This window comes from Staurois parvus, unplaced genomic scaffold (assembly GCF_062004578.1).
Source record: "Staurois parvus isolate SC_StPar_1 unplaced genomic scaffold, SC_StPar_1.0 ptg000011l, whole genome shotgun sequence".
Taxonomy (NCBI): domain Eukaryota; kingdom Metazoa; phylum Chordata; class Amphibia; order Anura; family Ranidae; genus Staurois; species Staurois parvus.
This window is the reverse complement of record NW_028317807.1, coordinates 4,468,447-4,495,845: the sequence shown is the minus strand read 5'-3', so window position 1 is coordinate 4,495,845 and position 27,399 is coordinate 4,468,447. Positions and strand designations below refer to the sequence as shown.

Sequence of the window (27,399 nt, the reverse complement as noted above, 5' to 3'; positions counted from 1 at the left end):
TGATCATCAGGGCACACTGATCATCAGTGCCCTGATGATCAGTGTACATGTCCCCTCTGCGGAATGCCGATTACCGGCTCTCCTCTCCTTATGAGCTGTCAGCATGACAGCTCGAGGGGAGAGAAATGCCGATAACCGACATTTCCCTGTTTACATGTGATCAGCTGTGACTGGACACAGCTGATCACATGACCGAGCCGACATCTTCGGCTCTTTCCGTGATCGGCGAGCCACTGTGTCCGAGGGATATAAAACACTGCCGATCGCGGCGCTGCGCACTCCCTGAGCCGCGTGTGCGGTGAGAATGGGAAGACGTCATATGACGTCCTCCCAGAATACGAGAACCACCTTGTGTCCGTCTTATTACTATATGGCGGGTCGGAGGTGGTTAATTAAAATGAATTGCTAATTACATATAAATGTAGGAGAAAACAAATCAAGTAGTACGGAAGGAAAAAAATAAATAAAAGTAGAGTCCTACAAACCATTTTTTTTTTTTATTTCCAAAGACCATTAAAAATATTCAGTACACAAAAAAAAAAAAAAAAGTTCAAAAAAGACAGTGTTAAGATGCAGAAATACATTTTTAAACCCCATAAGTTATATTTCAGCTTTAGACATTTTGAGCAGTTCAATTGCATGGCTTCATAGGTCTCCTGGAGACAGGAACATCAACATTTCTTGTGATTGGACTATAACCCACCTAGGAAATTGGGAGATAGAGACAACTGTGGCCTAAAAAAATTGGGAATGTATGTTTTGTTGGGAATCCTCTTTATGTGTACTTTAGATCAAAATAGGTGAGGATTTTAGCACAGGAGATAATTATTACCATTTTATAAAACTAGATCTTTATTCCCAAAGCAGTAATCCCTGCTATGATAAAAGGAACTAGAGGGCTCCAGTTTTCAAAGATATCAATTCTGGTTTAATTCTAATCTACATACAGCATTTCTATATGCTAAGAATTAAGGTGCAATTACCAAGAAAGAACAACTTAAGTGCAAAATTAAACCAACTGGTAATAAAGGGAAACCGCTAATAGTAGATACATCGAACCCTATGAAAGGGAACCACTTTAATTTCCTCCCTGTAGTCTCGAGCATAATCCCACAGAAAGTGGTCAATCAGGACAGGATTTATTTCATTGCTCATTTTCTCTCCTTTTTTCTCAAACAATTCCTGTATACACTCACAGACCAATTCCACAGCCCAGATGGAGCAACCACGAATCTCCATTTCCTCTTGATCTCCATTCTGGAAAAGCCAACCTGTGTATACCAGTAAACAAAAACATAAAATGTAAAAAACTTTAAGAAACAATTCTAGAGTATTTCTAGAAGAGGAATAGCCATCAAAATCTAAAACCAACAGCTGCTCTTAAAAGGACTACTTTATCCAAAGCATCAGTTTTCTGTAGTTGCTGGAAAGTGGTCATACGGGGGGGGGGGGGAACAAACAAAAAAAAAAAACCCACACTCCCCCCAGTGCTTATCAAGATGCAAACATTAGCAGTTCTGAGATGCATTTTTCTTGACATCCGATATCCATGGCCTGACCACAACCTAGCACGGTTTACAATGGCAGCAAATCTGCAGTCCCATGCAGGAAATACTAGGTTGTCACTCTGTAGACAGTCCATTAACCACTTGCCCTCCTGAGGATTTATCCCCCTTCATGACAACGCCTCTTTTTGCTATTCGGCGCTGCTCTATTTCAACTAGTAATTGCGCGGTCATGCAATGCTGTACCCAAACAAAATTTATATCCTTTTTTTTTCCACACAAATAGAGCTTTCTTTCAGTGGTAATTGATGACCTGTGCGCTTTTTATTTTTCACGCTATAAACAAAAAAAAGACAGAAAATATTTTTATTTTTTTTCAAAATTTTCACATTTGTCATAAAAAATATCCAAATTTTGTCATAAATTTAGGCCAAAATGTATTCTGCTACATGTTTTTGGTTAAAAAAAAAATCTCAATAAGTGTATATTGATTGCTTTGTGTGAAAGTTATAGTGTCTACAAACTATGGTATAGATAATGGAATTTACACAGCTTTTACTTTCTAACTGTCCATCACATTTCTTGAGGTGCTAAAATACCAAGACAGTAAAATTCCCCCAAATGTTCCCTTTTCGGAAAGTAGACACCCTAAGCTATCTGCTGAGATTTATTTTTTTTCCACAAGTTTTTGGAGAATGAAACTTTTTTTTGACAAAGTTGTCACTTAAATTATTATTATTATACAGTATTTATATAGCGCTAAAAGGTTTGCTCAGCGCTGTACATTATAGTGGGGGACAGAACATGAGACAATACAGTAACAAAACACGAGTGGTTCAAGAACCCTGCTCTTTCGAGCTTACAATCTAGGAGATATATTGCTCAAGCAAGCCATGGGTATATGTGGAATTACACCCCAAAATACATTTTGCTACTTCTACCGAGTATGAGGATACCACACTTGTGAGACTCATTTTTCAAGCAGGCTTTTCCCCCCCTAAGACGGGTATTTACAAGCCGTTGGGGGAAGCCCCGGTGATTAGGTCGCACGGTGCCACATGGGCCAATTTCAAGATTGTACAAATGTCTAAATAGTGGCATGCTTGAATAAAAATTGTCTATGTATAAGTGGTACCCCATATGGAAAAAGGATGACACCAAGTCCCAAACTATCTTGCCACTGCTCCCCATGTAGTCTGGGCATCTGGGGGGCTCCACGTGACTCTCTTTTCCCTTGTAAATCCGAAAGTTATATGTATAGCCTGTTGCCCTCTCACAGGTCTTATACACCTTAACCCCATATCTGGCACGCTTACTGGGGAGAAATTGTTTGAATGCAAGGTGGCCAGAAAAATGAACGAGGGACTTATCAACGCAGATGTTTTGCTGGGGAGTATAGACATCTACAAATATTTTGTTAAGGTGATTTACGAGGGGCCGAATTTTGTGGAGCCGGTCAAATTCAGGGTCACCCCGAGGACGACAGAGTGTGTTGTCATTGAAATGCATAAAAACGCATTATACTCTCATATCTACGCCTGGCCATGGCAGCAGAGAACACGAGCATATGATGAATCGGGTCTGTGGACCAATACAATCGCAATCCTTTTTTTTGTATAGTAATGCCCATGTTGAGGGTTAGGCCCAAAAAAAACCCTTTAAATTTGGAAACCGTAATGGGTTTCCATGCAAGTGGTCTGGCAAGGTTTGAATTTGGGTTGGCGGCGATAAACTGTTGTGCATATAAATTGCTTTGATCCACAATCAATGCATACAGATCTTCTGTGAAAAAACGGCTCCAAAAAAATCAAGGGGAGTATTTAAATTTGCAGTTTCCACCTGAATTCCGGGTTGGGCAGTGATTGGGGGAAGTATGGGTGCTGTAGAATTTGTGGGCTGTCAATCGGGATTTGCAAGCACATCCGGAAGGATACTAGGGGGTCTACGGTCCTGTGTACAAATTCTTGGTGGTTGCGGGACAATACTTGTGCTCGCCACTGCACCAGCTTGTATTGCAATTATGGGATTCACCACATCACCAAGCAATGCTGCAGTGCTGGTATGTGAAAGACCAGGATGTACTAGGCCGCTGGTGCTCGCCAGTTCACCAAAAGGTAGCGTGGCACTAGTACTGGCACACTGCTGCATATGAGAGTCATCAAAATTTACCGGCAAGTGCTAACAGAGATCAGGCCTGATTCTGCAAACACTGCGGTTTTGTGTGCAATGTATCAAGTGACAGTGACCTACTGACACTGCACTTGCTGGGGGTGTAAGCGTAGGGGCTAAACGTAGGTGCTGGGCAGGTGCCGGGGCTGATCCTGTGAGCGCTGCATTTTTGGGGACACTATACTAATGTGAACGCTGGTATAATGCTGGTCTGATCAAAGATAATGATCCGTTCAGACACTATACTACCAATAGAGGTTTATTGTGTATGAGTGTGCTCCTGGCAATCAAGGGGTTAGATGTGATTATTGGTGTACTGATGGGCAATCTGATGCTATCTGGGAGGGGCGTGAAAACCATGGGAGAGCGAATCGCGAAACACACACAATTTATATCTATCTATCTATCTATATATAGGTTACAGAAGTGGTTTGTGCTAAGGCGCTGCGTTACTTTAACTGACAATTGCGCAGTCATGCAACGCTGCTCCAAAATGAAATTTACGTCCTTTTTTCCCCCACGAATTGAGCTTTCTTTGGGTGGTATTTTGATCGCCTGTGGGTTTTTTTATTTTTCCACTATAAAAACAATATTTTGGACTTTTGCCATAAAACATGTCCAGTAAAAAATTAAAAATCTAATTTCGGCATAAGTTTAGGCCAAAATGTATGTCTGTGCTAAAAAAAAAAATCCCTATACGTGTAAATTAATTGGGGGGGGGACTGACTTGGGGTCGCTGACATCCCCAGTGCAAAAACAAAAAAACAAAAAAAAAAAAAACACTGACACTGTACTAATGGCACTGGGGAGGAAGGGGTCAACATTAGAAGGCAATCAAAGGGTTAACTGTGTGAGGGGAGTGTTTCACTAGGGAGCGGGGGGTGCTTCACTGTAAGCACACTGATCCGGGGAAGCCTGAGCTCGGTGATCCGGATCAGTGTGCTCAAACTGACAGGGAGGAGAGCTGCATAGAAAACAATTGAGCCGTGCCGTGCTCCCTGTCAGTGTTTGTCAGTAATCACTGGCCGGAACCTGGTGATTGACACCCGCGGCTGAGATTGGCGGTGCGAGTAGAGCGGTCCCTACCCGAAATGCAAAATCACGTGTACATATACGTGATTTTGCGCAGCGGTGCCGCCCTGCCGCAATATATGTAATGTGACTGGTCGGCAAGTGGTTAAAAGAAAAGGTTAGGAATTTATTACGTTACAATCAATTCTGTTATAGATGGAACACTTTTATTGAAGAGATTATTTTTCTATAGGGAGAGAATGAAACCATATTACTAACCTTCCTTAAGCTTCTTTAGTAGCTCTTCTGAGTATCTCATTGTGCCAAAATGTACCAAGGCCTGAGGTATCCTGTAGTCAGCAAACATGGTGATTTTGTTGATGTCACAAAAGGAGCCGTCACCTTTTCCTTCTAGTACACCCCACGTGTCTCCTACCAGGATCTGAGCACGCTTGTAGAAGGCAACTTTTTTATCCTAAAGTTTGAAATGAGTGAGATTTTATTATGATATACTGACACGTTTTAGGCAATTTCAACCACATCAATTTTTTTCCCTTTCTTTCAATCTTTGATGGCAAATAGAACCAATGGTTCAAGGCAAGCTATCACTGACCGTTTCTGTTGAAAAAACTAAAATGTGTCCTTGGTAGGTTACCTCATATGTATGAATGTATATCATATATTGATTGTTCTAGCTACAAGTACAAAAAAATGCCTGTACCTGATAAACTGCACTGCTCCTAGTTGGGACTCTTCACACTAGGAGCTTGTTTTTATGGGGGAAAAGAAAAAAATTTAATATAGTCAGAATTACAAAAAAATTATATAATTGTTTTGTAATTCTGACTATATTAAAGGAAATATGCGCACACATAGCTCATTGTAGTGATTCGACAATGCCGAAGTCAACTGAGCTCCTGCACATGCATGGGAGTAGCATCACATTGGCCTGGCCAATGAAAGTAGATGGCACTCAATACCTGAAAGCCTGCAGCTTGAAGATGTAATCGTCTGGTGGGAGCTCCAGGATGTTGCATCACTGGAGCCAAGGCGAGTATAGTTCTGCTTTAATGAAGCTCTGTAATCATTTATAACTCATTAACTTAATTTTTTTTTTTTATATGCAAGCAGTGTAAATACATGAATTGGTATCAGTGTCTTCCAGACCCCTGTATGGCAAAGCACAGAAAGGGTGAGCAAGAGCTTGCACAAGGTGCCAAGCAGTTGTAATGCGGTACAAGGGAGCAGAGTGACGGGTGAAGAGCATATCATTATGTTGCTTCTCCTTTACTTTCCACAAGAGGAGACATGTATGGTAAAGTGAAACTGCAGCAGAGAACGATCAGGTTAAATCTTCGGTTATGGAAATCTTAAGAATGAAAGTACAGGAATACAAACCCTTTGCTAAATACATAGATATGAAATGCTTACATGTGAGTACTTTTACCTTCCAATTTGCTGGAGTTCTTAAAAAGAGAAGTACAACCAAAGCTATTTTGCCGCCTCCCATCGCCTCAGCTCACCAATGCTACATCACAGAATTAAAAGGATTGGCTGCACAATGCTGTACAGCTGCGTAAAATGAGAAGTACATCCAAATCTCTTCTGGCTGTACTTCTGTGGATCACAGGAGTGCAGTGTTCGTTCTGCATTCCTGTGGCCCATGTTCAGCTGACGGCACTCAGCTGGGGAAAGATCCTGACTTTAAAGAAGCAGACTGACAGTCACCACACTCTGCTCACAGCAGTGGTGAGAACTCAGCGATCATGTGATGGTGAGTTCTTTCACTTAGAGCTGGCGGGGGACAGATGCAGCATCGGAGCAATGCTGCATCCACCCAGGTAAGTATGATTTGTTAAAAAAAAAAAAAAAAAACTTCTCTTTTAAACTCTCTTTTTCACCCTCTATCACTTCATTTACACATTTCACTATTTATTATAGGGTAGAAATCCACCTATAAAGGTTTTTCTTTTATTTTGGGTAGTGTGAGCAAAACTTTGAACCTTTATTAAGTTTTCACAGCTGTTTGTATGCCTGTTGGGGAGGATACTTCCTATACCAGTGACTGCTGTCAATTCGGGGTCCCTTTAAAGCTTGTGTATTGCAGTAAAAATGCCTACTTTACTATGCATTGCCACAATGAGGGGCTGTGGATGTGATTCATTTTGCACTGTACACTAGTGGCCAACATACAACTCGGTACACCACAACATACACGGTGTTGGGGGAGAAAAAAAAAAAAGTTCCTATGCATTTTTCCACGCTTCCCAAACGCCTCTGAAAATTCTGCACATTGCAACACATAGTGCTGTTCACATGGAAGCGTTGTGGCAAAATGGACACCTCAGGTCAAGTCAGGAGGAGTTGGTGCTGCTCTGCAAACGCCTGGCCGGCGTTTGCGGTGTGGTTGCCAGGCGTTTGCGGAGCGTTAACACCATTTAAACTTCATTATAGGCGTTTGTGGTGTGGTGCAAACGCCTACCAACCGCCGCAAAACCCTGCATAGGGCATTTTTGGAGTGTTTACGGAGCGTTAAACACGCTTCACAAACGTCTGTCTAACGTTTGTTAAACGCCATAGGGGCATTTGGCAAGAGTTAGAAATAAAGTCAAGTGTGAACGAGCCCTAGGTGTGAATTACCCCCTCCTGATTTCAAAATAATTATTGTATGTCTTCAGACTATCCTAGGTTGTCTACTTTGATTTCTTCAAATAATGTAACACTGCTATGCCATAATCCCTAAGTTCTCAGACAAATTTATTAAGATGTAGGATGAACCGCTAAATCTCAACACAATTCTATATACATTCCCACCTGTGGTAAGAATATCCCTAATGTGGATTTTAAGGTCATGAAGCTTTCTGTGCTAGCTGTGCTTACAAGTCTTTAAAAGAAGCACAATTGAGGGCTTGGGGGGAGGTGAATGTGCATGGCACTCTACAGCAGCATGGTCTAGGAGCTCCTGCACCCCCCGAGAGATGGTGCATACCTGACCCCGCTGTATGCCTGTCTGTTCTGCCTATCGGTGTTGACGCCGAGAGCCTTCGCTGCGGCTGGAGGTCAAGCAGAGAGAGCTGTGTGGTGGTGAAGTGTCGGAAGGCGGCCACCTGCCATCAGGAGGAGAAGGACCCAGTGGAGGATCGGGAGTACCCTTGTGACAGGTCAGGTGACGGGGCAGGGAAGCCTGGGAGCCGAGTGCTGGAACCGGGAGGACAGAGCCTTCCTGCTTCTTCCTAACAGGCCCCAGGTCTGTACCTTCTGTGTTGCAGAGACTTTGCTAAAGAGCAGAGGGTGAACAGTGACAGCTGTAACACAGGACACGGGAGGAGTGTGCTGTGGAGCCGGCCAGGAGCTTCAGAGCAGAGACTTGAGACAGGGACCACCAGGATTGGGAACCCCCAAACACTAAAGAAGAGCCAATGTGACCAGCCAGCATGACCCAGGAAGAAAAGAAAGAACTATTGACGGCCAGCCAGTGGGAACAGCACACAGGAGTGGGTGAGTGGTCGGGGGAGGCTATAAATTCCCAAAGCTGAACCAATGTACGCTACTGTAGAGGCTGGGTGACATGGGGATAGGATAAAAGTGTTTTGGGGGTCTCAGAGGTGGATTGGACAGTGTACCCAGGACTCAGTCTCAAAAGTAAATCCACACTTAGCATCACAATCTCCTGCACATCCTGAGAAGCATGAAGAGTTGATCTGTCAAGGGAGGGGGTGTGAAAACTCCCCATTCAAATCTAAATACAAGTACGATAAAGTACATGCCTCTACAGGAGAAAAGTTCAGAGGACTTAACCTTAGAAAGTCAAGGAGAGGAAAGTGGGAGATGATCTTTTGAGGTATTGGAAGGAGCTGAAAGAAATCTCAAAGTCGGAAAGAGAAATGGGAAAAAGAAATATGGAGGAGCAAGAAGCAAGGCCACAAATGCCCACAAAAGCAGAAATTGCTGATATGTTTGCAAAATTAGTCTATAAAAAGCAAAATGGCGTTGTTACACCGTGATATGGGACAAGTTCTATTACGAGTAGAGGAGACGGAAGGGAAGTTGGAGAAACAAGCACAAGTAATTAACAAATTAGAAGAGCAAATGGAGGAAATGAAAAGAGAACAAAGACTGCTTTCTATATATTAGAGGACCAGGAAAACAGATAAAAGGAACAATTTAAGGATCAGAGGTATACCAGAAATGTCTCAAGAAGATCTAAAGGGACACTATGAGAAGACTGTTTAATTCAATAAAGGGAGGAAGAGAAACAGAGCAACTGAAGATAGAAAGCATGCATAAAGGATAAGAAGATCCCAAAAAGTTTCACCAGATATCCCTAGGGACATGATAGTAAGGTTCCACCACTATGAAGAGAAATAAATTATTTGGAAAAAGCTACGCGGGATGTCAGATATAACGTTTGGAGAGGCGAAAGTGCAAATTTTTGCAGATATAGCGCAGGAAACACTCACTAGAAGATCGCTGAAACCACTGCTAGACCAGATGAGGAATAAAAATATCCGCTATAACTGGGGATTTCCAGCATGATTGATCGGGTGGAAGGATGGGCAATCAGCAATACTGAGATTTCCGGAAGATCTAAATGACTTATGTGAAAAATTAGAATTACAGACTTTAGAAATTAACGGGTGATCCTTAGGAGAGAGAGAATATAGGATTAGCTGAGGAGCAATGGCAAAGAGTCTAAAAAAAAAAAAAAAGGAGGCAGATATGGGGGCGGTGATGGACCCAAGATGGGTGTTCCCTACCCCCTTTAATATATTCCTTTTTTTCCCTCATTCTCATCACATCTTTCCCCGCCGCCATGTCTCTCGCATCCGTCCGGTAATGTCTTGGAGATGAAATCCCCTTACTTTGAAGACAGGTTACATGGTGCCAAGAGAAGATGTGTGTTTGACAGGCAAGAGAATTGTAGTAAAGAAGATTGGGCGGAAGAGGGAAGAAGGTGGAGCACCACGGTGGGTAGTAGGGAGGCCAATCATGCCATCAAATCTCAGACCTAAACATGGGAGATCAGGGTCTGAATGGGCTTGCGTGTTCAGAGTCTTACCCAGAAGGAATCAATTGTGGCTATGGATCACAGTTGATTCAAGGGCCAAAAATGGGTCAGCGGGGTTCTTGGGGGGGGGGGGGGAGAAGAGGGGGAGAAAGGGAAGGTTTTCTTATTTCTAAATTTTGGTTGTTTACTTCTACCCCTACAAAAGGATGTATGGAGGAAAACCGTTAAAATGGGAGGAAGGAATATAGTTAACTTTATGACATAACGTAAAAGGATTAAATACTCCAACAAAAAGATATAAGGTTTTAAAGGAAATATATAAACGATCTATAGAAGTGGTGCTTCTTCAGGAGACGCATATATCCTAGGATTCAAATGTTAAGTTATATTCTAAAATTCTTACCAACCTAGTTCTATGCGGACTCCCCAATAAGACGGGCAAAGGGAGTGGCGATAGGTTTGGGAAAAAAAAATATAAAAAATTTACTCTGGAAGAAAAGAGTAGATCCAGCAGGCCGCTATTTATTTCTAAGAGAAAATTTGCAGGGAAGAGAGTGTACATTAACAAATATATAATGCCCTAATAAAAATCCAATGAGGAATACTGGCAAAACTTTTTGTCTTTAAAAAGGGGTAGTGCGATTGTGCTAGGCGATTTAAATTTTTGCATGGATGCCTCCTTGTGCACCAGGAGAGAGGGAGATAAGAGTCTAAGGAATATTTAAAAAAAAAAAAAAACTACATCAATGCCAGCTGATGGATGCTTGGACGTTTGCACACCCAAAAAGAAAGGGACGATATCTTCTTCTCTGCGGCACACAGGATGTATTCAAGACTAGATTATATTTTGATTGAACACAGAGTCTTTGGTGAAAAACTAATATAGATGTAATATCTATATCGGACCATGCCCCTGTCACAATGAGAATAGGGTTTGGAAGGGAACAGGAGTAAAATAAAATGTGGAAATTAAAACGAGACCATCTTACAAAATCCAGAAATAGAAATGAGAGTAAAACAGGAAATAAATCAATATTTTAAGATAAACGAGTATGAGGAGGTTTCTATCGCCATGATATGGGAAGCACATAAACTCTTTATTAAGGGTATACTGATAGCAATAGGGGCGGAGATAAAGAAAGGGGAAAAAGAATTAGGATATTAAAAAAAGGAAGAACTACACCAGTTGGAAAAATTATGTAAAAAGAAGATAAATATAGAGTTACAACAAGAGATAGTATTAAAAAGCGAGGAATTAAAGGACTTTATGTAACAAGAAACAAAAAAAAATTTTTAATGGGGTTTCGAAGGAAAGATATTGGTGGGGAAATAAACCAGGGAAATTGTCAAGTACCGCCCGGCAGTATCTCTAGCAACCCACAGAATGGAATTCCCCAGGGCACGGGGTCTAAGCCTCAATCTGCTTGTTCACCAGAGCCCCTGATGGTGGGGATGGACTTGGAGCAGACTGTGGTAGAGGGAACCGCCGGAGGTATGTAATAAAAGAGCCTGATGTGAAAAAGGCTGGCAGGCCCGGGCAGCAGTGACTGGATCCATGCAGGATGGATGGACGGGTGACAGTGTGCGTATAGCATAGTCAGACGGGCCAAGTCGGTAACAGCGGAGGCAGAATGGTGCAGAGCAGAAGACAGAGAGTAGTCAGGTCAAAAGCCAGGTTCAGCAACAGCAGATCCAGTAATCAGAAGTAGGCAGAAGACTAGTCAGGACGAGCCAGGGGTCAGAGCAGGAGACGGTCAGCAGGGATCAGGTTCAAGCAGGGTCGGCAACAAAGTAAATCTAACAGGAGCAGAGAACAGGGAACAATACCATAAGGCAACTTGCCTATACACAGGGCTGGTTTAAATAGCGTGCCCTGTGCTGTCATTGGTGCCAGGCGCATGTCTGCGATCGCTAGTGCGCATGTGCGACCGCCGCGGTTGCCTAAGTCCTAGTTCCCACCGGCTAGTGCGCATCAGCGTTCTGCGCATGCACCGACCCGTGCGCCGCCGCGAGCCCCAAGGTTCCTGACAGAAATATTTGAGGAAGCTGAAGAAAAAGAAATCAAAGAAGTTTATAGATAAAATTAAATAAGGAGAAATGGTATATTCAACCACCGACATCGCCAACACATTCCAGAGATTTTATAGCAGGCTATATGGGTCAGAAGGTAAACATCAGAAGAATTAGAAGGGAGAAGAGGTGGATTTATTTGAACGAGGCCGGTATGCCTAGATTGCATAAAGCCAGATTAACAGCTTTAGATAGCCCAATATCAATTGAAGAAGTCAACTTAGTACTAAAGGGCACAGCTACAGGGAAGAGCCCAGAACCCGATGGATTCACAGTAGAATACTATAAGAAGTTTAAAAGAACAATTACCCCTAAATTGTGTATCTATATGAATGCACTGGGAGAGGAGACAAAAAATGAGGGAGGAGTCGTTACAGGCATATATCACGGTTCTACCCAAGGATGGAAAAGATTAGTCTCTGTGTACCAGCTACAGACCTATATCTTTGTTAAATACTGACACAAAATTGTATGCAAAGGTATTAGCGACAAGGCTGAAAGAGTTGATGCCCGACTGGATACACTTAGACCAAGTGGGATTTATCCTAGGAAGAGAGGGAAAGGACAATGGCTTAAGAACATTGCTTATTCTGCAAAAGATTGAAAGAGGGGACGTTCTGGGAATTATTCTGTCAGTTGACGCTGAAAAGGTCTTCGATAGAGTAGATTGGGGTTTCATGATCGATACACTGAGAAAATTAGGAATTGGGCCTAGAATGATGCAATGGATAAAAGAGATATACAGGAGTCCCTCTGCTGCAGTGAAGTAAATAGTTCATTATCCAAATTTTTTAGGATGTATAATGGAACCAGACAGGGATGTCCTCTATCTCCGCTGCTAATTGTGATCTCTTTGGAACCGTTATTAGCAACTGTTAGAAATAGCGGAGATGTCAAGGGAATGTGGATGGGGGACATTGAACATAAAGTGGCAGCATATGCAAATGATATGCTGTTCTATATAGCAAACCCCAGATTAACATTACCAAATTTAATGGGAAAACTGAAAGAATATGGAGTGCTATCTAACCTGAAAATCAATCCCTCAAAAAGTGAGATCTTAAATATAAAATATCCTAAAGGCCAAGAAAGAAATTCTACAAAAAGAATTCCCCTTTAAATGGAAAGAAAAAGAACTAAAGTATTTGGGAATAAAATTAACAGTCTATAAAAAAAAAAAAATTAGGCAAATTATGTTTAGTTAATATACGAGATAAAGGATGAATTGAGGAAAGCTTCCACGGGAAAGCAGTCCTGGATAGGTCGGACAAATATAATTAAGATAATAGTACCAAAAGTTTTGTATAAATTTAATATGCTCCCAATATCTCTTCCAGGGACTTTTTTTTTTTAGGTTTCATAAAAAAAGATAGATATGTGTGGGTTAACAGAACACCAAGAGTTAAAAATGAAGTTTTATGCAGGAAAAAAAAAAAGGGGGGGATTAAAATGACAGATTTTAAGAGATAATATAATTCGGTGTTATAACGAATTGTAGAGTAAAAATATAATGCACAGGGGAGACATTGGGTAAAAATAGAGAGTTTACTTAGTAAGGTACCATTAGATAAGTATATTTGAATACCGCAAGAATTCTGTACATGGGATGAGGATACAAGCACTTTGACACGGAATGTATTTAGGATTTGGGATGAAATAAACTTTCAATTCTTCTGCTTGTGTAACTCATTGTCAATCCAGTTAGCGGGAACTAAATTTTTTCCGCCCAGCAACAATAATATTTTAGGGAAATGGATAACGGATAGAAATGCACGTAAAAGATATTGTGGATAAAGGGGTTTTATGTTCTTTATTTGATTTGAAGAATAAGAAGGAAATATTTTCTGCACTAGATGAGTGGAGGTATGGTCAAATAAGTCATTTTGTTGCAAAGCTCCCACAACCACTAAGGACCGAGGAAGAATTGTATCCTTTAGAACAATTGAGTACAAATAGAACACAAAAACACACTACCTCTAGGATTTATAGAATCCTTACTGAAATAGAGGGATCAGTACCCCACAATTTTTTGGAAAAGTGAAACAGAGCTTGGAACAAAACTGAGTGAGCAACAAAAAAGTAAAATGTTTAGTTTAAACACATGGGGCGGTGAATATGAATAAAGTGGAAATGAATTATAAATGTCTGGTAAGATGGTACATTACACCTAGCGTGATGCATAAACTAAGGCCAGGGGTCTCATCCCAGTGCTGGAGGGGATGTGGGAGTAAGGGTACAATGGCACATATCTGGTGGGAATGTCCCAAAATACAGGAGGCGTTTTGGAGGGAGATGCAATATATACACAAGAGATCCAGAGAATTGGTGTACCAATGGACCCGTGGGCTTGCGTATTTTATAAATCAGACCTTTCAGTGAAGCAACATAAAAATATGATAATGTTCCATCCTTTAAATGTGGCCAACAGCCTTATTCCCAAATATTGGCAAACAGAATCCCCAAAAATAAAAGATTGGATGGAAAAGTTTGAATCATACCATATACAGTCAGGTCCATAAATATTGGGACATCGACACAATTCTAAAATTTTTTGCTCTATACACCACCACAATGGATTTGAAATGAAACGAACAAGATGTGCTTTAACTGCAGACTGTCAGCTTTAATCTGAGGGTATTTACATCCAAATCAGGTGAACGGTGTAGGAATTACAACAGTTTGCATATGTGCCTCCCACTTGTTAAGGAACCAAAAGTAATGGGACAATTGGCTTCTCAGCTGTTCCATGGCTAGGTGTGTGTTATTCCCTCATTATCCCAATTACAATGAGCAGATAAAAGGTCCAGAGTTCATTTCAAGTGTGCCATTTGCATTTGGAATCTGTTGCTGTCAACTCTCAAGATGAGATCCAAAGAGCTGTCACTATCAGTGAAGCAAGCCATCATTAGGCTGAAAAACAAAACAAACCCATCAGAGAGATAGCAAAAACAATAGGCGTGGCCAAAGCAACTGTTTGGAACACTCTTAAAAATAAGGAACGCACCGGTGAGCTCAGCAACACCAAAAGAGCCAGAAGACCATGGAAAACAACTGTGGTGGATGACCGAAGAATTCTTTCCCTGGTGAAGAAGACACCCTTCACAACAGTTGGCCAGATCAAGAACACTCTCCAGGAGGCAGGTGTATGTGTGTCAAAGTCAACAATCAAGAGAAGACTTCACCAGAGTGAATACAGAGGGTTCACCACAAGATGTAAACCATTGGTGAGCCTCAAAAACAGGAAGGCCAGATTAGAGTTTGCCAAATGTCATCTAAAAAAGCCTTCACAGTTCTGGAACAACATCCTATGGACAGATGAGACCAAGATCAACTTGTACCAGAGTGATGGGAAGAGAAGAGTATGGAGAAGGAAAAGAACTGCTCATGATCCTAAGCATACCACCTCATCAGTGAAGCATGGTGGTGGTAGTGTCATGGCGAGGGCATGTATGGCTGCCAATGGAACTGGTTCTCTTGTATTTATTGATTATGTGACTGCTGACAAAAGCAGCAGGATGAATTCTGAAGTGTTTCGGGCAATACAGAAGAGAATAGAAGAGAATGGAACTGGTTCTCTTGTATTTATTGATGATGTGACTGCTGACAAAAGCAGCACGATGAATTCTGAAGTGTTTCGGGCAATATTATCTGCTCATATTCAGCCAAATGCTTCAGAACTCATTGGACGCTGCTTCACAGTGCAGATGGACAATGACCCAAAGCATACTGCAAAAGCAACCAAAGAGTTTAAGGGAAAGAAGTGGAATGTTATGCAATGGCCAAGTCAATCACCTGACCTGAATCCGATTGAGCATGCATTTCACTTGCTGAAGACAAAACTTAAGGGAAAATGCCCCAAGAATAAGCAGGAATGAAGACAGTTGCAGTAGAGGCCTGGCAGAGCATCACCATGGATGAAACCCAGCATCTGGTGATGTCTATGCATTCCAAACTTCAGGCTGTAATTGACTGCAAAAGATTTGCAACCAAGTATTAAAAAGTGAAAGTTTGATTTATGATTATTCTGTCCCATTACTTTTGGTCCCTTAACAAGTGGGAGGCACATATGCAAACTGTTGTAATTCCTACACCGTTCACCTGATTTGGATGTAAATACCCTCAAATTAAAGCTGACAGTCTGCAGTTAAAGCACATCTTGTTCGTTTCATTTCAAATCCATTGTGGTGGTGTATAGAGCCAAAAAAGTTAGAATTGTGTCGATGTCCCAATATTTATGGACCCGACTGTAGATGAGGGCAAAATGGAAAAATTTAAGAAGGCCTGGGAAGGATGGTATATTTTCAAAAAAAATCAAAAAGATTTTAAGAAGTGTCTGGCGTGTAGGGGAATAAAGAAAATAAATAAGGAGCTGGGAAAAAAAAAAAAAAAAAAAAGGGGGAAAAGATAAAAAGGAGTAGAAATAGTAAGATAGATTAATAAAAAAAAGATCAAGAAGTAAACCGAAGGAATAAGGAGACAAGGGGTGGGGGTGGGGTAAATATGTACAGATTTTTGTATGGTATGATGTTGGTTAGAAATGGATTTGTATGATAAAAAAATAATAATAAAAAGATAATAAATAAAAGAAGCACAATCACCTATGGTAGAGGTTGTCTTATGATACTGTGCACTGTGACTTGACTGTAAAGATTTTCTTCATTTTAGAATAGTTAAAGAAGTATAATATAAATACTTATTTGACAGCAGAGCTAAACTTGTAAAGTTTCATTAATTTATAGCAACCATTTTTTAGGTAATTCCAGACACAATAAAACAGCATCCAATTTAGTTTTGGGTAATCTGCCCATTCACAAATACACAATTAGTTTTAGTTGCATCAAAGGCGGGGGGGAAGCAAATCGAGAAACCCCTCTTTTTGAGATGCTGTATTCTAACACTGATCTGAAGCCAGCCACTGATCGAGGAAACATTTTCAATATATCCTGTCAATCAGTGTATGGCCCATTTTAGTGTACTTTGCACCACACTATTACATTACCACATAAATCTATCAATGTCCACTGCAGCTTTAGAACAGTACTTATATGTTCAGGAAGTTATGCAAATTTAAACTTTACATTTAAACCAAATTGTGAAAAAAAGGTCCATGCTCAGTTCAGGAAAGTGAACTTGACACCTGTGCATATGAAATGGGTAAGAAAGGGTTGGAGGCTTTGAGGATCCCTGTTCTGGGCATGACACAGAGAGCCTGCAAGTGTCTTACATCACAGTGCTGATTGGAACCCCCTATAATTTAGGGGTCTCCATTTTTGGTAAGCCTCCATTTAATTATTTGATGGTGGTACACACCCTGGTGACTATTTGAAGGAAGATTATCCACATTGCACCTACAGCATCAATTTACAGCACCATCACTGACTGTGGAGTCTCTATCTTTATATGGATGTTTACATGAACAATAAGTTACTGTTTTGACCATATCTCACAGTTTTTCTATGTACACTTGTGATTAGTGTATTTTGCACAGTATTACTTAATTTTTTATTTGTCTTGATCGCCTTTCAGGAGGTATGAGGGTCTTTATAGTGTATATGCATGTTGTATGAAATTTAATGGTTAACATAGAGCAGTATTTATTTAAGTTTTTATAAAGAGAGGATATCCCCTTTAATATTTGCAGCTTTGTGACATAAGGTGATTAGAGATTTGCGCGTTTTGACCCCATTTATATGAGCATTATGGCCTGCACAAACGGTCATGTGAAAGCAGCCCAAGTGAGAGCTACAACAAAACCCAGAGGGCAGAAGCAAAGTAGAATAACATATGCCCCCGCTGCAAAAGGAAAGCAGTCTGCTATCCTCACTTAGGAGAGCTGACCCTGCCATGTAAAGGCCAACACAGCAATGCCACACTGTAGCTGACACAAAGTCCTTTCTGAGAGCTCTGCATTCATGAAAAGCAGCACATAAAAGTTTCAAGACAAACCTGAAAGACTCCTTCATCCCTGTAGGAAGGGAAATTCTCCACAACCAGATGCATCAGTTTTACAGCACTCTTCTCACTCGCTTTCACACAGTTCAAGTATGAGCCTCCAAATTTCTCCATGAGAATCTTTCCTGTCTGGTGAAGGATCTCCAGACGTTCTTCAATCATTGGGATGGGAAACTCTGAATCACTACGCAGAATGTGTTTCAGCTGGTCCATGGTTATATCGGCATAAAATGATGCAGTAGTAAGAGGTATCCCTAGAGACATGAAGCTCTATTATTAAATACCAGCATTTTTTTTTTTTATAATTAAAAAAAAAAAAATTATGTATATTTAGGAGCACAACATAAGTATCCATAGATCAAGCATATTCCTTACACTTGTCTAAGCTGTGGAATTGCATTAAAGCTCTTGCACATGTGCAGAAAGCAGCAGGACTCTGCCAGTCTATGGGACCTGACAGAGCCATGCGACATGTCTGTGAATGCCTGGAGGGGTGTCATCTGAATATAAACACATGCTGCATGGCCTGCAGCATGTCTGTGTCTGCGCATGTGTGACATGTTGGGCCAAGATGGTGACATAGGAGCACAGTGACAAATTGGGCTGAAGGAGGACAATGGTGAACTCCATGGACTAGTAAGTATATATTTTTATTCTATTTACATTCAAAAAACATTACCAGGCAATTAAAAAAAAAATAGCTAGGTAAGGGTGACGTTTCTCTTTAAGCGGTTTCCCCCTGGAGAATGCCCAAAAGGAGACCTGGGTATTTTTTTTTTTTTTTTTTTAAAGCCGCACTTCTACACATCAGTGGCTCTTAGTGATCTTTGTACACTTGTGTATCAGTTCTCCCATGTGTTTGCAGATCCAAGTACCAGCTTATTCCAGATGCAGAAAAAAATAGGGCAAGGTACATTTGACTGGCAAAGTCCCATATCTGATGAAGCAGCATTTGATCAGTGTATGATTCACTACTGTGCAGCCAATATGCAAAATAGTGAAATGCAATAACAAATTTGTATCTAACTGGTTTATCCTTCATCAAAATTGATCACAATTTATTTGTAATACTTAAAGTGAAGGGACTAAAGGCTCTCTTCCATTTTGAAAGAGATCAGTATCGCCTACACAAATCATGCCACACCGGCCTACAATAGCCAGACATCCATCATTGCCAAGTGCCAATCATGTACATGATCTTTATGAAGTGGTTAGGTTGTAGAAGATCCATACACAGCTAAAGTGTCTTGTCCTGTTGCAGGATTACACTCCCTTCATTTCTCTGACAATGATGGCAAGCTTCTAGTGGTCACTGGCTGCTCCATAACATCCATATCCAAACAAAGAAAGAAGCACAAGCCGATCCCCCTGTCTTACAAGCCCTATGGGACAGGTGGAGTGGCTTGTGCTTGGAATATTTCAATAAATGTACACAAGGCTTTTTCTTTTGTGTTTGGAGGTTGTGGAAGAGCTTGGATTAAAATTTCAACATGATGAAATCCTTGGATGTTATTTTTGAGAATAAAAAAAAACACCCAAAAAAAAAAACAAACCCTGCACCTGCACAGGATGAAATAAGTGCATGGTCTACTGAGACATGTTCCTGTTTTGTAATACCAAGAGGCTGTGCTAAAGTGTTGACTTCAAAGGTTGTATAGAAATAGGCATAGAAATGTCTGTCCTAAGTTCAGGGTCTCCCAAAGCATACAGTCCCAATATCATGTACAAGCAGTGTATGGTGTCTCATTACTAATTTAATTATTGCTTTTTGTCAATTCACATGTAATATTTATCTCACATGAAAGGCAAAGCTCTTCCTATGCCATTCTTCTTATCCTATATATAAGAGCATATGATGGAACCCAAACAAGAGCAATCAGGCCTTACCCTTACTCACAACGTGATCATTCATAGCCCTGTCCAGCAGCTTACAGGATATTTAAAGAAATGTTATTAAGTTTCCTTTTCAAAGCTGTCTTACACTTGAAAACTGACAGCTTTCCAGCATAAATTTTGCTCACTTAGTAGTAACCAACCCTTGGTAAAAAAAACATTTTATTATCAGTGACTGTCCCACCTGCTCCAGATTGTGGTAAATCCCCCATTGCTCCCTCAGTAATGCCCATAACAGTAAACACTCTACATACCCTCGTGTTGCAACTTTCTGGAGTGTCTGCACTAGCTTCTTTCACATTTCACCCTACAATGTCTGTATTAGCTTCTCCGGCAGTTGTTCCCACTTTCTGAACTATATTTTCTGGAAATGCCTCCTTCACCAGTCCACAAGGTACTCTCCCACAGCATATGCTATATTTACTTTATAGGGAACAGTTACTGCATACTTTTTATTTATTGCTTTTGATGCACAATTTCTACTTAAAAAGTGATTGTTATTTAGGAAAAACAAATTATAGATTTTACAAACAGGTTTACAGTTAACTGCTCTGTGCAATTCTAGAATTCCAGTGTGGCCCCTAACCTCCTCTTCTTGGGTCTTCTACCGACGTTCCTGGCTCCTCCTCTTCTCAGTGTGTCACCATTGGATGCCACTTCCTATCATGACACACCTGTGTGCTCAATCCCAAGTCTCACTATCTGTGTCCACTGACACAGACAGAGGGGCTCCTGCTGCTCTCAGCCAAGCGTGGGAGAGCAGGGAGAAGAGAGCCGCTGCAGACATACACAGTGCTAGATGGAGTAAGGGCTCAGGTAAGTATTAAGGGGGTGAGGGGGCGATAATTTAACCTAAACATTTTTTACCTTAATGCAACGAATACATTAAAGTAAAAAATGTTTAGGCTTTACATCCACTTTAAATCCAAGTATTTGCTAGCCAGAGCAGCTAGTTTACCCCAGCTTACAGCGGAGCTCCACCCAAAAGGAGAAGTTCCGCTTTAATGCTTTGTCCCCCGCTCCCCATTAAGGATTGGCACCTTTGGGGAGCGGGTACCAGAATTTGACAGGTACCCGCTTCCACTTTCGTTGCGATCGCCTAGGTCAGTGGTCGGCAAGCCGCGGCTCGCGAGCCACATGCGGGTCTTTACACACGCTAATGCGGCTCTTCTGTGTGCCGGGCGCCCGCTCCCCTCCCTCCTCTCGGGCGGCCGCCCCAAAAGTCAGGACCTTTAAATCCGGCCCGCGGATGTGGCTGTCAGGATGTGTGTAGGCGGGGCAGCGTGACGAGCGTGAGGGGAGCTAGGCTCCTCTCACAGTCCGCCCTGAAGACCGGAACGGCGCAGGAAAACGGCGAGAGGAACGCGCGGAGCAAAGGTAAGTGAATTGACACAGGGGGGACTTGGGGACTTAATATGGGGAATGAATTACTATATGGGGGATGAATTACTATATGGGGGATGAATTTCTATAAAAACTTATTGAAACTAAAAACAGTGTACCATCCTATGTATTTTCAGTTTTAAAAATGTGGCTCTCAAAATAAATTTCAATTGTGGTTTTGGCGAGATTTGGCTCAGTTGAAAAAAAAAGGTTGCCCACCACTGGCCTAGGTGATCGGAAGCAGAAGTTGTCCTCCCTCCCTGTAGTCTTCTGGGGTACGTGACAGATCCCAGAAGACTACAAGGCCATTCACAAAATACAGCTTCTCGCACATGCGCAGTGGGCACCCGGCTGTGAAGCCGCAAGCTGTCACAGCTGGGTGCCCACAATAAAGATGCTGGCGCCAGGGAGAGAAGACCACCGGTGAAACCATCGGTGGAGAGGACACCACTGGACCGAGGGACAGGTAAGTGTCTGTATTTTAAAAGTCAGCAGCTACAGTTTTTGTAGCTGCTGACCTCTATTTTTTATTTCATCTGGAACTCCGCTTTAAAGCGTATCTGTGGTCAAAACATAAAATCATACATTTATTTCTACGTTGTAGGTCAACTATTTCTGGCCTACTTCGATACTACGGATCTTGGAATCCTGTAAACATCCCCACACGTTTACTTCCTTGAAAACCTGTGAGAAGTATTCACCAAGCCCTGTGAGACACATTTCACAGAGCCTGCCCTTTGACCTACAGAGTTTCAGGAGGCGGAGTCTGTACAGGAATCACTACTTGCAGGCAGCAACATACCATGGGATATGTAGCTCTTTGAAACTGAAATTAAACTGCAAAGGAGGCTGCAAACCCTGCAGGGAATCCAGAAAGTTGTGGAAAGAGATGGCCAGCAGACAGGTAGAACATGAAAGGAGACTTTCAAGTAAGCTTATAATTGATTGTTAAATAACTATTGTTTGTATTGCAATTACAATGTTGACATTACAAAATGAAAGTGTATGCTGTGACCATAGATTTCCTTTAAATGTACAGTCAGGTCCACAAATATTGGGACATCAACATAATTCTAACATTTTTGGCTCTGTACACCACCACAATGGATCTGAAATGAAACGAACAAGATGTGCTTTAACTGCAGACTGTCAGCTTTAATTTGAGGGTATTTACATCCAAATCAGGTAAACGGTGTAGGAATTACAACAGTTTGCATATGTGCCTCCCACTTGTTAAGGGACCAAAAGTAATGGGACAATTGGCTTCTCAGCTGTTCCATGGCCAGGTATGTGTTATTCCCTCATTATCCCAATTACAATGAGCAGATAAAAGGTCCAGAGCCCATTTCAAGTGTGCTATTTGCATTTGGAATCTGTTGCTGTCAACTCTCAAGATGAGAACCAAAGAGCTGTCACTATCAGTGAAGCAATCCATCATTAGGCTGAAAAAAAACAAAACAAACCCATCAGAGAGATAGCAAAAACATTAGGCATGGCCAAAACAACTGTTTGGAACATTTTTAAAAAGAAGGAACGCACCGGTGAGCTCAGCAACACCAAAAGAACCAGAACACCACGGAAAACAACTGTGGTGGATGACCAAAGAATTCTTTCCCTGGTGAAGAAAACACCCTTCACAACAGTTGGCCAGATCAAGAACACTCTCCAGGAGGTAGGTGTATGTGCGTCAAAGTCAACAATCAAGAGAAGACTTCACCAGAGTGAATACAGAGGGCTCACCACAAGATGTAAACCATTGGTGAGCCTCAAAAACAGGAAGGCCAGATTAGAGTTTGCCAAACGACATCTAAAAAGCCTTCACAGTTCTGGAACAACATCCTACGGACAGATGAGACCAAGATCAACTTGTACCAGAGTGATGGGAAGAGAAGAGTATGGAGAAGGAAAGGAACTGCTCATGATCCTAAGCATACCACCTCATCAGTGAAGTATGGTGGTGGTAGTTTCATGGCGTAGGCATGTATTACTGCCAGTGGAACTGGTTCTCTTGTATTTATTGATGATGTGACTGCTGACAAAAGCAGCAGGATGAATTCTGAAGTGTTTCGGGCAATATTATCTGCTCATATTCAGCCAAATGCTTCACAACTCATTGGACGCTTCACAGTGCAGATGGACAATGACCCAAAGTATACTGCAAAAGCAACCAAAGAGTTTTTTAAGGGAAAGAAGTGGAATGTTATGCAATGGCCAAGTCAATCACCTGACCTGAATCCGATTGAGCATGCATTTCACTTGCTGAAGACAAAACTGAAGGGAAAATGCCCCAAGAACAAGCAGGAACTGAAGACAGTTGCAGTAGAGGCCTGGCAGAGCATCACCAGGGATGAAACCCAGCGTCTGGTGATGTCTATGTGTTCCAGACTTCAGGCTGTAATTGACTGCAAAGGATTTGCAACCGAGTATTAAAAAGTGAAAGTTTGATTTATGATTATTATTCTGTCCCATTACTTTTGGTCCCTTAACAAGTGGGAGGCACATATGCAAACTGTTGTAATTCCTACACCGTTCTCCTGATTTGGATGTAAATACCCTCAAATTAAAGCTGACAGTCTGCAGTTAAAGCACATCTTGTTTGTTTCATTTCAAATCCATTGTGGTGGTGTATAGAGCCAAAAATGTTAGAATTGTGTCGATGTCCCAATATTTATGGACCTGACTGTATGTATGGAACAGCTCTACAAACCTTCATCCAGGGCTCTGTTCATTGCAGCACAGAAAGACCAGTAGCCACTGTACTCTTTTCCTTTGTAATTCACCAGGAACTTCTTATCGTCATGTTCAGACCAGAAGGAGAAATTTAAGGTGTCTGCAAAAAACACCCAATTCACGGCATCTTCTCCTGAGTCCTGTGGGTTGAGTTCATGCATTGATTTCCATCCCTTCAGAGTGATCTCCTTCCTTCCAATCTTCTCAAACAACTTCTCAGCAAGTGAGCGCACACCCTCTGGCTCCACAAATACATCCTTACTGTTCTCAGTGATTAATTTACCTGCCGCTCTGGGTTCAAGTGGAACTGACATTGTACCGCTGTGAACTGTTGAGTAAATAGAAAAGTCCTTAAAACCAACAAATACAAATCAATATACAGGTCCAAAGCACCACTCAGTCTGTCTATAGCTCTTATGGGCAAGGCTGCAGTCAACCCAAACACAGGGCGGGACTAGAACCACGGAACACACATTTACAGGGTAAGACTCAGCTGAAAGGATTTATCAGCCATTGTAGTTTGTTTTACGCTTGGCGCACACTAGCCTACACCAAATAATGCAGCATTTTGGATGTGAGGGCCATTGTTCGCTACGCCAGGGAATGGTGCGATGTGTGTTTCAGTGCATCGCATGGCTTTTTAAAAAATCTTTATTTGTCCTGCTGTCGGCACAAATGTGACACTTCATACCATACCGCTAGTGTTCAGCGACATGAATGAACAGGCTACAAACAAAACAATTGTTTTCTATGTGACCTAGTGGTGACTGGTGATTATACAGTGCAAACAAAATGCAGGTCACTGCAGATAATGTTTACAAGCTGTTAAAGTGGTTGTAAACCTAAGACAAGAAATATGAACAAAGCATATCATTCTATAGTGTATATTTATCCCATTCCAGAGTGTCATTTCGGTCTGCTGCTTCTTTCCTCTGATATCAACATTAATCAATTTTGAGTTTTCCTGACACCAAGAGAAAAATGGTGACAGGGGAATGACCTCCTACAGATTGACAGCATCAGCCCTGTTCCTGTGTGAAGGGGGGAGTGTCTCTTCCCTCCAATCAGCTCTCGGAGCTCTCCGCAGTGAGCTCTGCAAAGTGTAATTTTAGCTCTCCACCCCCTTTTTTTCTGAACGCTCAAACTTGATAAATTTGGCACTTTGAACAGATGTAGAGAAGAGAAGGCTACAGATAAACAGGTACAACATATGTAGGAGGATTGGTTTCACCTCCCCTGTGTATCCCAAGGCCAGACACTTATCTGCAGTAAAAAGAGGAAAAAACCAGGGGAAAAAGATATCCACTGGCATAGAGGTCCTAATGAGAATAACTGTTCTCATTAGGACCTCTATACCAGTGGATTTCTTTTTCCCCTGGTTTTTTCCTCTTTTTTACTGCATGTTACATGGTTCTGAGGACACCACCACTGGATTTGGTGAGTCGGCAATATCGTCATTATTATGTAATATTTGAAATTTCCCTTTTTTGGAGTCTATTACGTTATATTTATCCTTGTGAGGCATCCCAATTTTCTTGTATGCCATTTTCCTATACAGTCACTTCACTGCATATATGGAAGGGTTTACAACCACTTTAAGAAAATATGTGCACGTTGACTAGAGTTAAATGGAAAAAAAAAAAAAAAAAGGGGGATCATCATCAATCTAAAATGAATTAATTTTTTTTCTGCAGGAGCCTGGAAAGCATTGCACCCTCACAGTACAGAAAGATAAGTAATCTGCTACAGTGGCATACAGGACTGGTAGTTCTCCCATTCAGATTCCTATAAATGAATGGTGCAGCTGTGTGGACGGAGCCTCACAGAGTTTTCAAAGTGGGACAGCGTGAGGGAATTGATGGGGTGAGGATGGCATGCTCCAGCCAGGTGATCCCATAGCTCTGGCTCCCTTATGACAGTGAGCAGCTGCTGCAGGGGATAGGAGGGAGCACTGACAATGGCTGGGCTATGGGAGCCTTTGGTGATGTTAACGCTCCTGGAATTTACAGCCTTAGTCAAGCGCTCCATGACACAGGGAAGCCGGAGATGTGGGAATCACACGACTGGACTGGCACGGGCTACATAGGGTAGACAACATAAGTAGCAGGCACATGCAAAAGGAACATATTTAAAGGATTTGTAATATGTTACAGCCATAATTAGGGTTTAACATGTTACTGATGCAGCACGGGCCCCCCCTGAGTTCCTGTTGTAAGAGCGGGCCAGGGATCTTCTCCTCATAGCAGCGGTCATAAATTAAAAAAAAAAAAAACAGATGTGTGGGACTTTGCCCACCTGGCTGCATCATTCATTCACAGTTCTGTGAATGGGAGAACAACTACTCTCAGCCATTGGGGCTGACAGCTTGTAGTAATCAATAAACTGATATGTGCTCTAGGTAGTTCTTTTATCCTTCCTGTCATTCAGTAACTGCTTACACATATGAGCAGACTGATACACTGACAGTCTGCAGGTGCCTGAGATTACACCCAGTGGTGCAATACTTTACAGGCGCCTAGTAAAATAAATAAATAATTTTTTTTTACCCTACAAAAAGATGTGCATTTATTATTGTTATGGTTAGGCAGGAGTTCCATTTTAACTTTACAGGTGTCTTCAGAACAGGAATGGAGTAGAAATGTTCCTATGGGGACAACAGTATAACAGGAGACCTTTCTTCACTTTGTAGAGATTTACTTTCACTTCCTGTTCCGTCTCCATGGCAGGAAGTGAAGAAAATTTTTCGAGAGGGCACAAATAGCAAAAAATAAACCAACAGGAGTCCTAACCCTTCCCCATTTCACTGTTCAGTTCCAATGCTTAGAGGAATTCTGTAACAGTGAAGCCCCCAGGGTTGGATCCTGCCACTAGTTTCTGATTAACCATTTGCTGTCCGCAATACACATATAAACATTGCGGTTTGCAAGAGATTTACTGGGATTATGGTGGAAGATATCCGCCATAACCCCAGTATCTTTTTATTCTGCCAGCAGCCAGATTTCTAATATAAGCGGTCCGAGGATCTCATCAGCCACTGGATCTCTTTCAGTAGCAGCAGGAGGGGACATCCCCCCTCCTCCTGCCGCTTGCTGGTGTTTCTCAGCCTTACTGTTAAGGCTGGTGGACACAAAAAACGATCCGACGGTGCGGCCGGCTGGTCACAGAGGTGATGAGAGACTGTGTGGCATTGTTTTTAAAATTCGATAAAGTTTTTTTTTTTCTTTTATAATTGCATTTGAAAAACTGCCATGCAAGTGCCATAAAAAAAAAGGCGATTTAATTCTATATGGTCTTTACTAACAAAGAAAATAAAAATATAATTATATATAATGTTTGGGGGTTATAAGTAATTTTCTAGCAAAAAAATACGGGATTTAAACTTGTACACAAAACATGCCAGAAAAAGGCTTGGACTTCAAGTGCAGTGCTGTTCTGTACTAGCAACAAAATAAACAGAAAAGGCGTCACACACTGAGCTCCGAGCCATACTAGTACACTAGTTATGAATGGAACCGCCAGCCCCATCGATACTATCGCTAGCTGTGTGCACTACTCCTATACGAATGCTCACCTGTTCACTTCACGACAAATATGGCGACGCCTACAGGCCACATGTGCCGCTCCGCAACGTCAGTACGCATCGTTCCGCCCTCTCCCCATAGGAGCTCTCCGTCCTGT

At 41.7% G+C, this 27,399-nt stretch overlaps 1 protein-coding gene across 1 annotated transcript; it reads right to left on the bottom strand.

Annotated features, from left to right (window-relative positions):
* Positions 1–482: 482 nt before the first annotated feature.
* Positions 483–27,396, bottom strand: QNG1 (Q-nucleotide N-glycosylase 1). The gene is made up of 5 exons (XM_089670244.1): positions 27,293–27,396; positions 23,699–24,049; positions 17,710–17,969; positions 4,965–5,160; positions 483–1,271 (listed from the first exon to the last, which is right to left on the bottom strand). Exons 2-5 carry the CDS (start codon positions 24,033–24,035, stop codon positions 1,039–1,041), a joined length of 1,026 nt encoding a protein of 341 aa, XP_089526370.1. The 5' UTR covers positions 24,036–24,049; positions 27,293–27,396; the 3' UTR covers positions 483–1,038.
* Positions 27,397–27,399: the final 3 nt, after the last annotated feature.

Excerpts from the sequence above, each read along its gene's own strand:
- QNG1 (XM_089670244.1), bottom strand. The coding sequence starts at position 24,035 with ATGTCAGTTCCACTTGAACCCAGAGCGGCAGGTAAATTAATCACTGAG. Across the intron at positions 17,970-23,698 it reads GAACAGAGCCCTGGATGAAG|GGATACCTCTTACTACTGCA; the intron begins GTTTGTAGAGCT and ends TCATGTCTCTAG. Across the intron at positions 5,161-17,709 it reads GGGATGAAGGAGTCTTTCAG|GATAAAAAAGTTGCCTTCTA; the intron begins GTTTGTCTTGAA and ends TTCAAACTTTAG.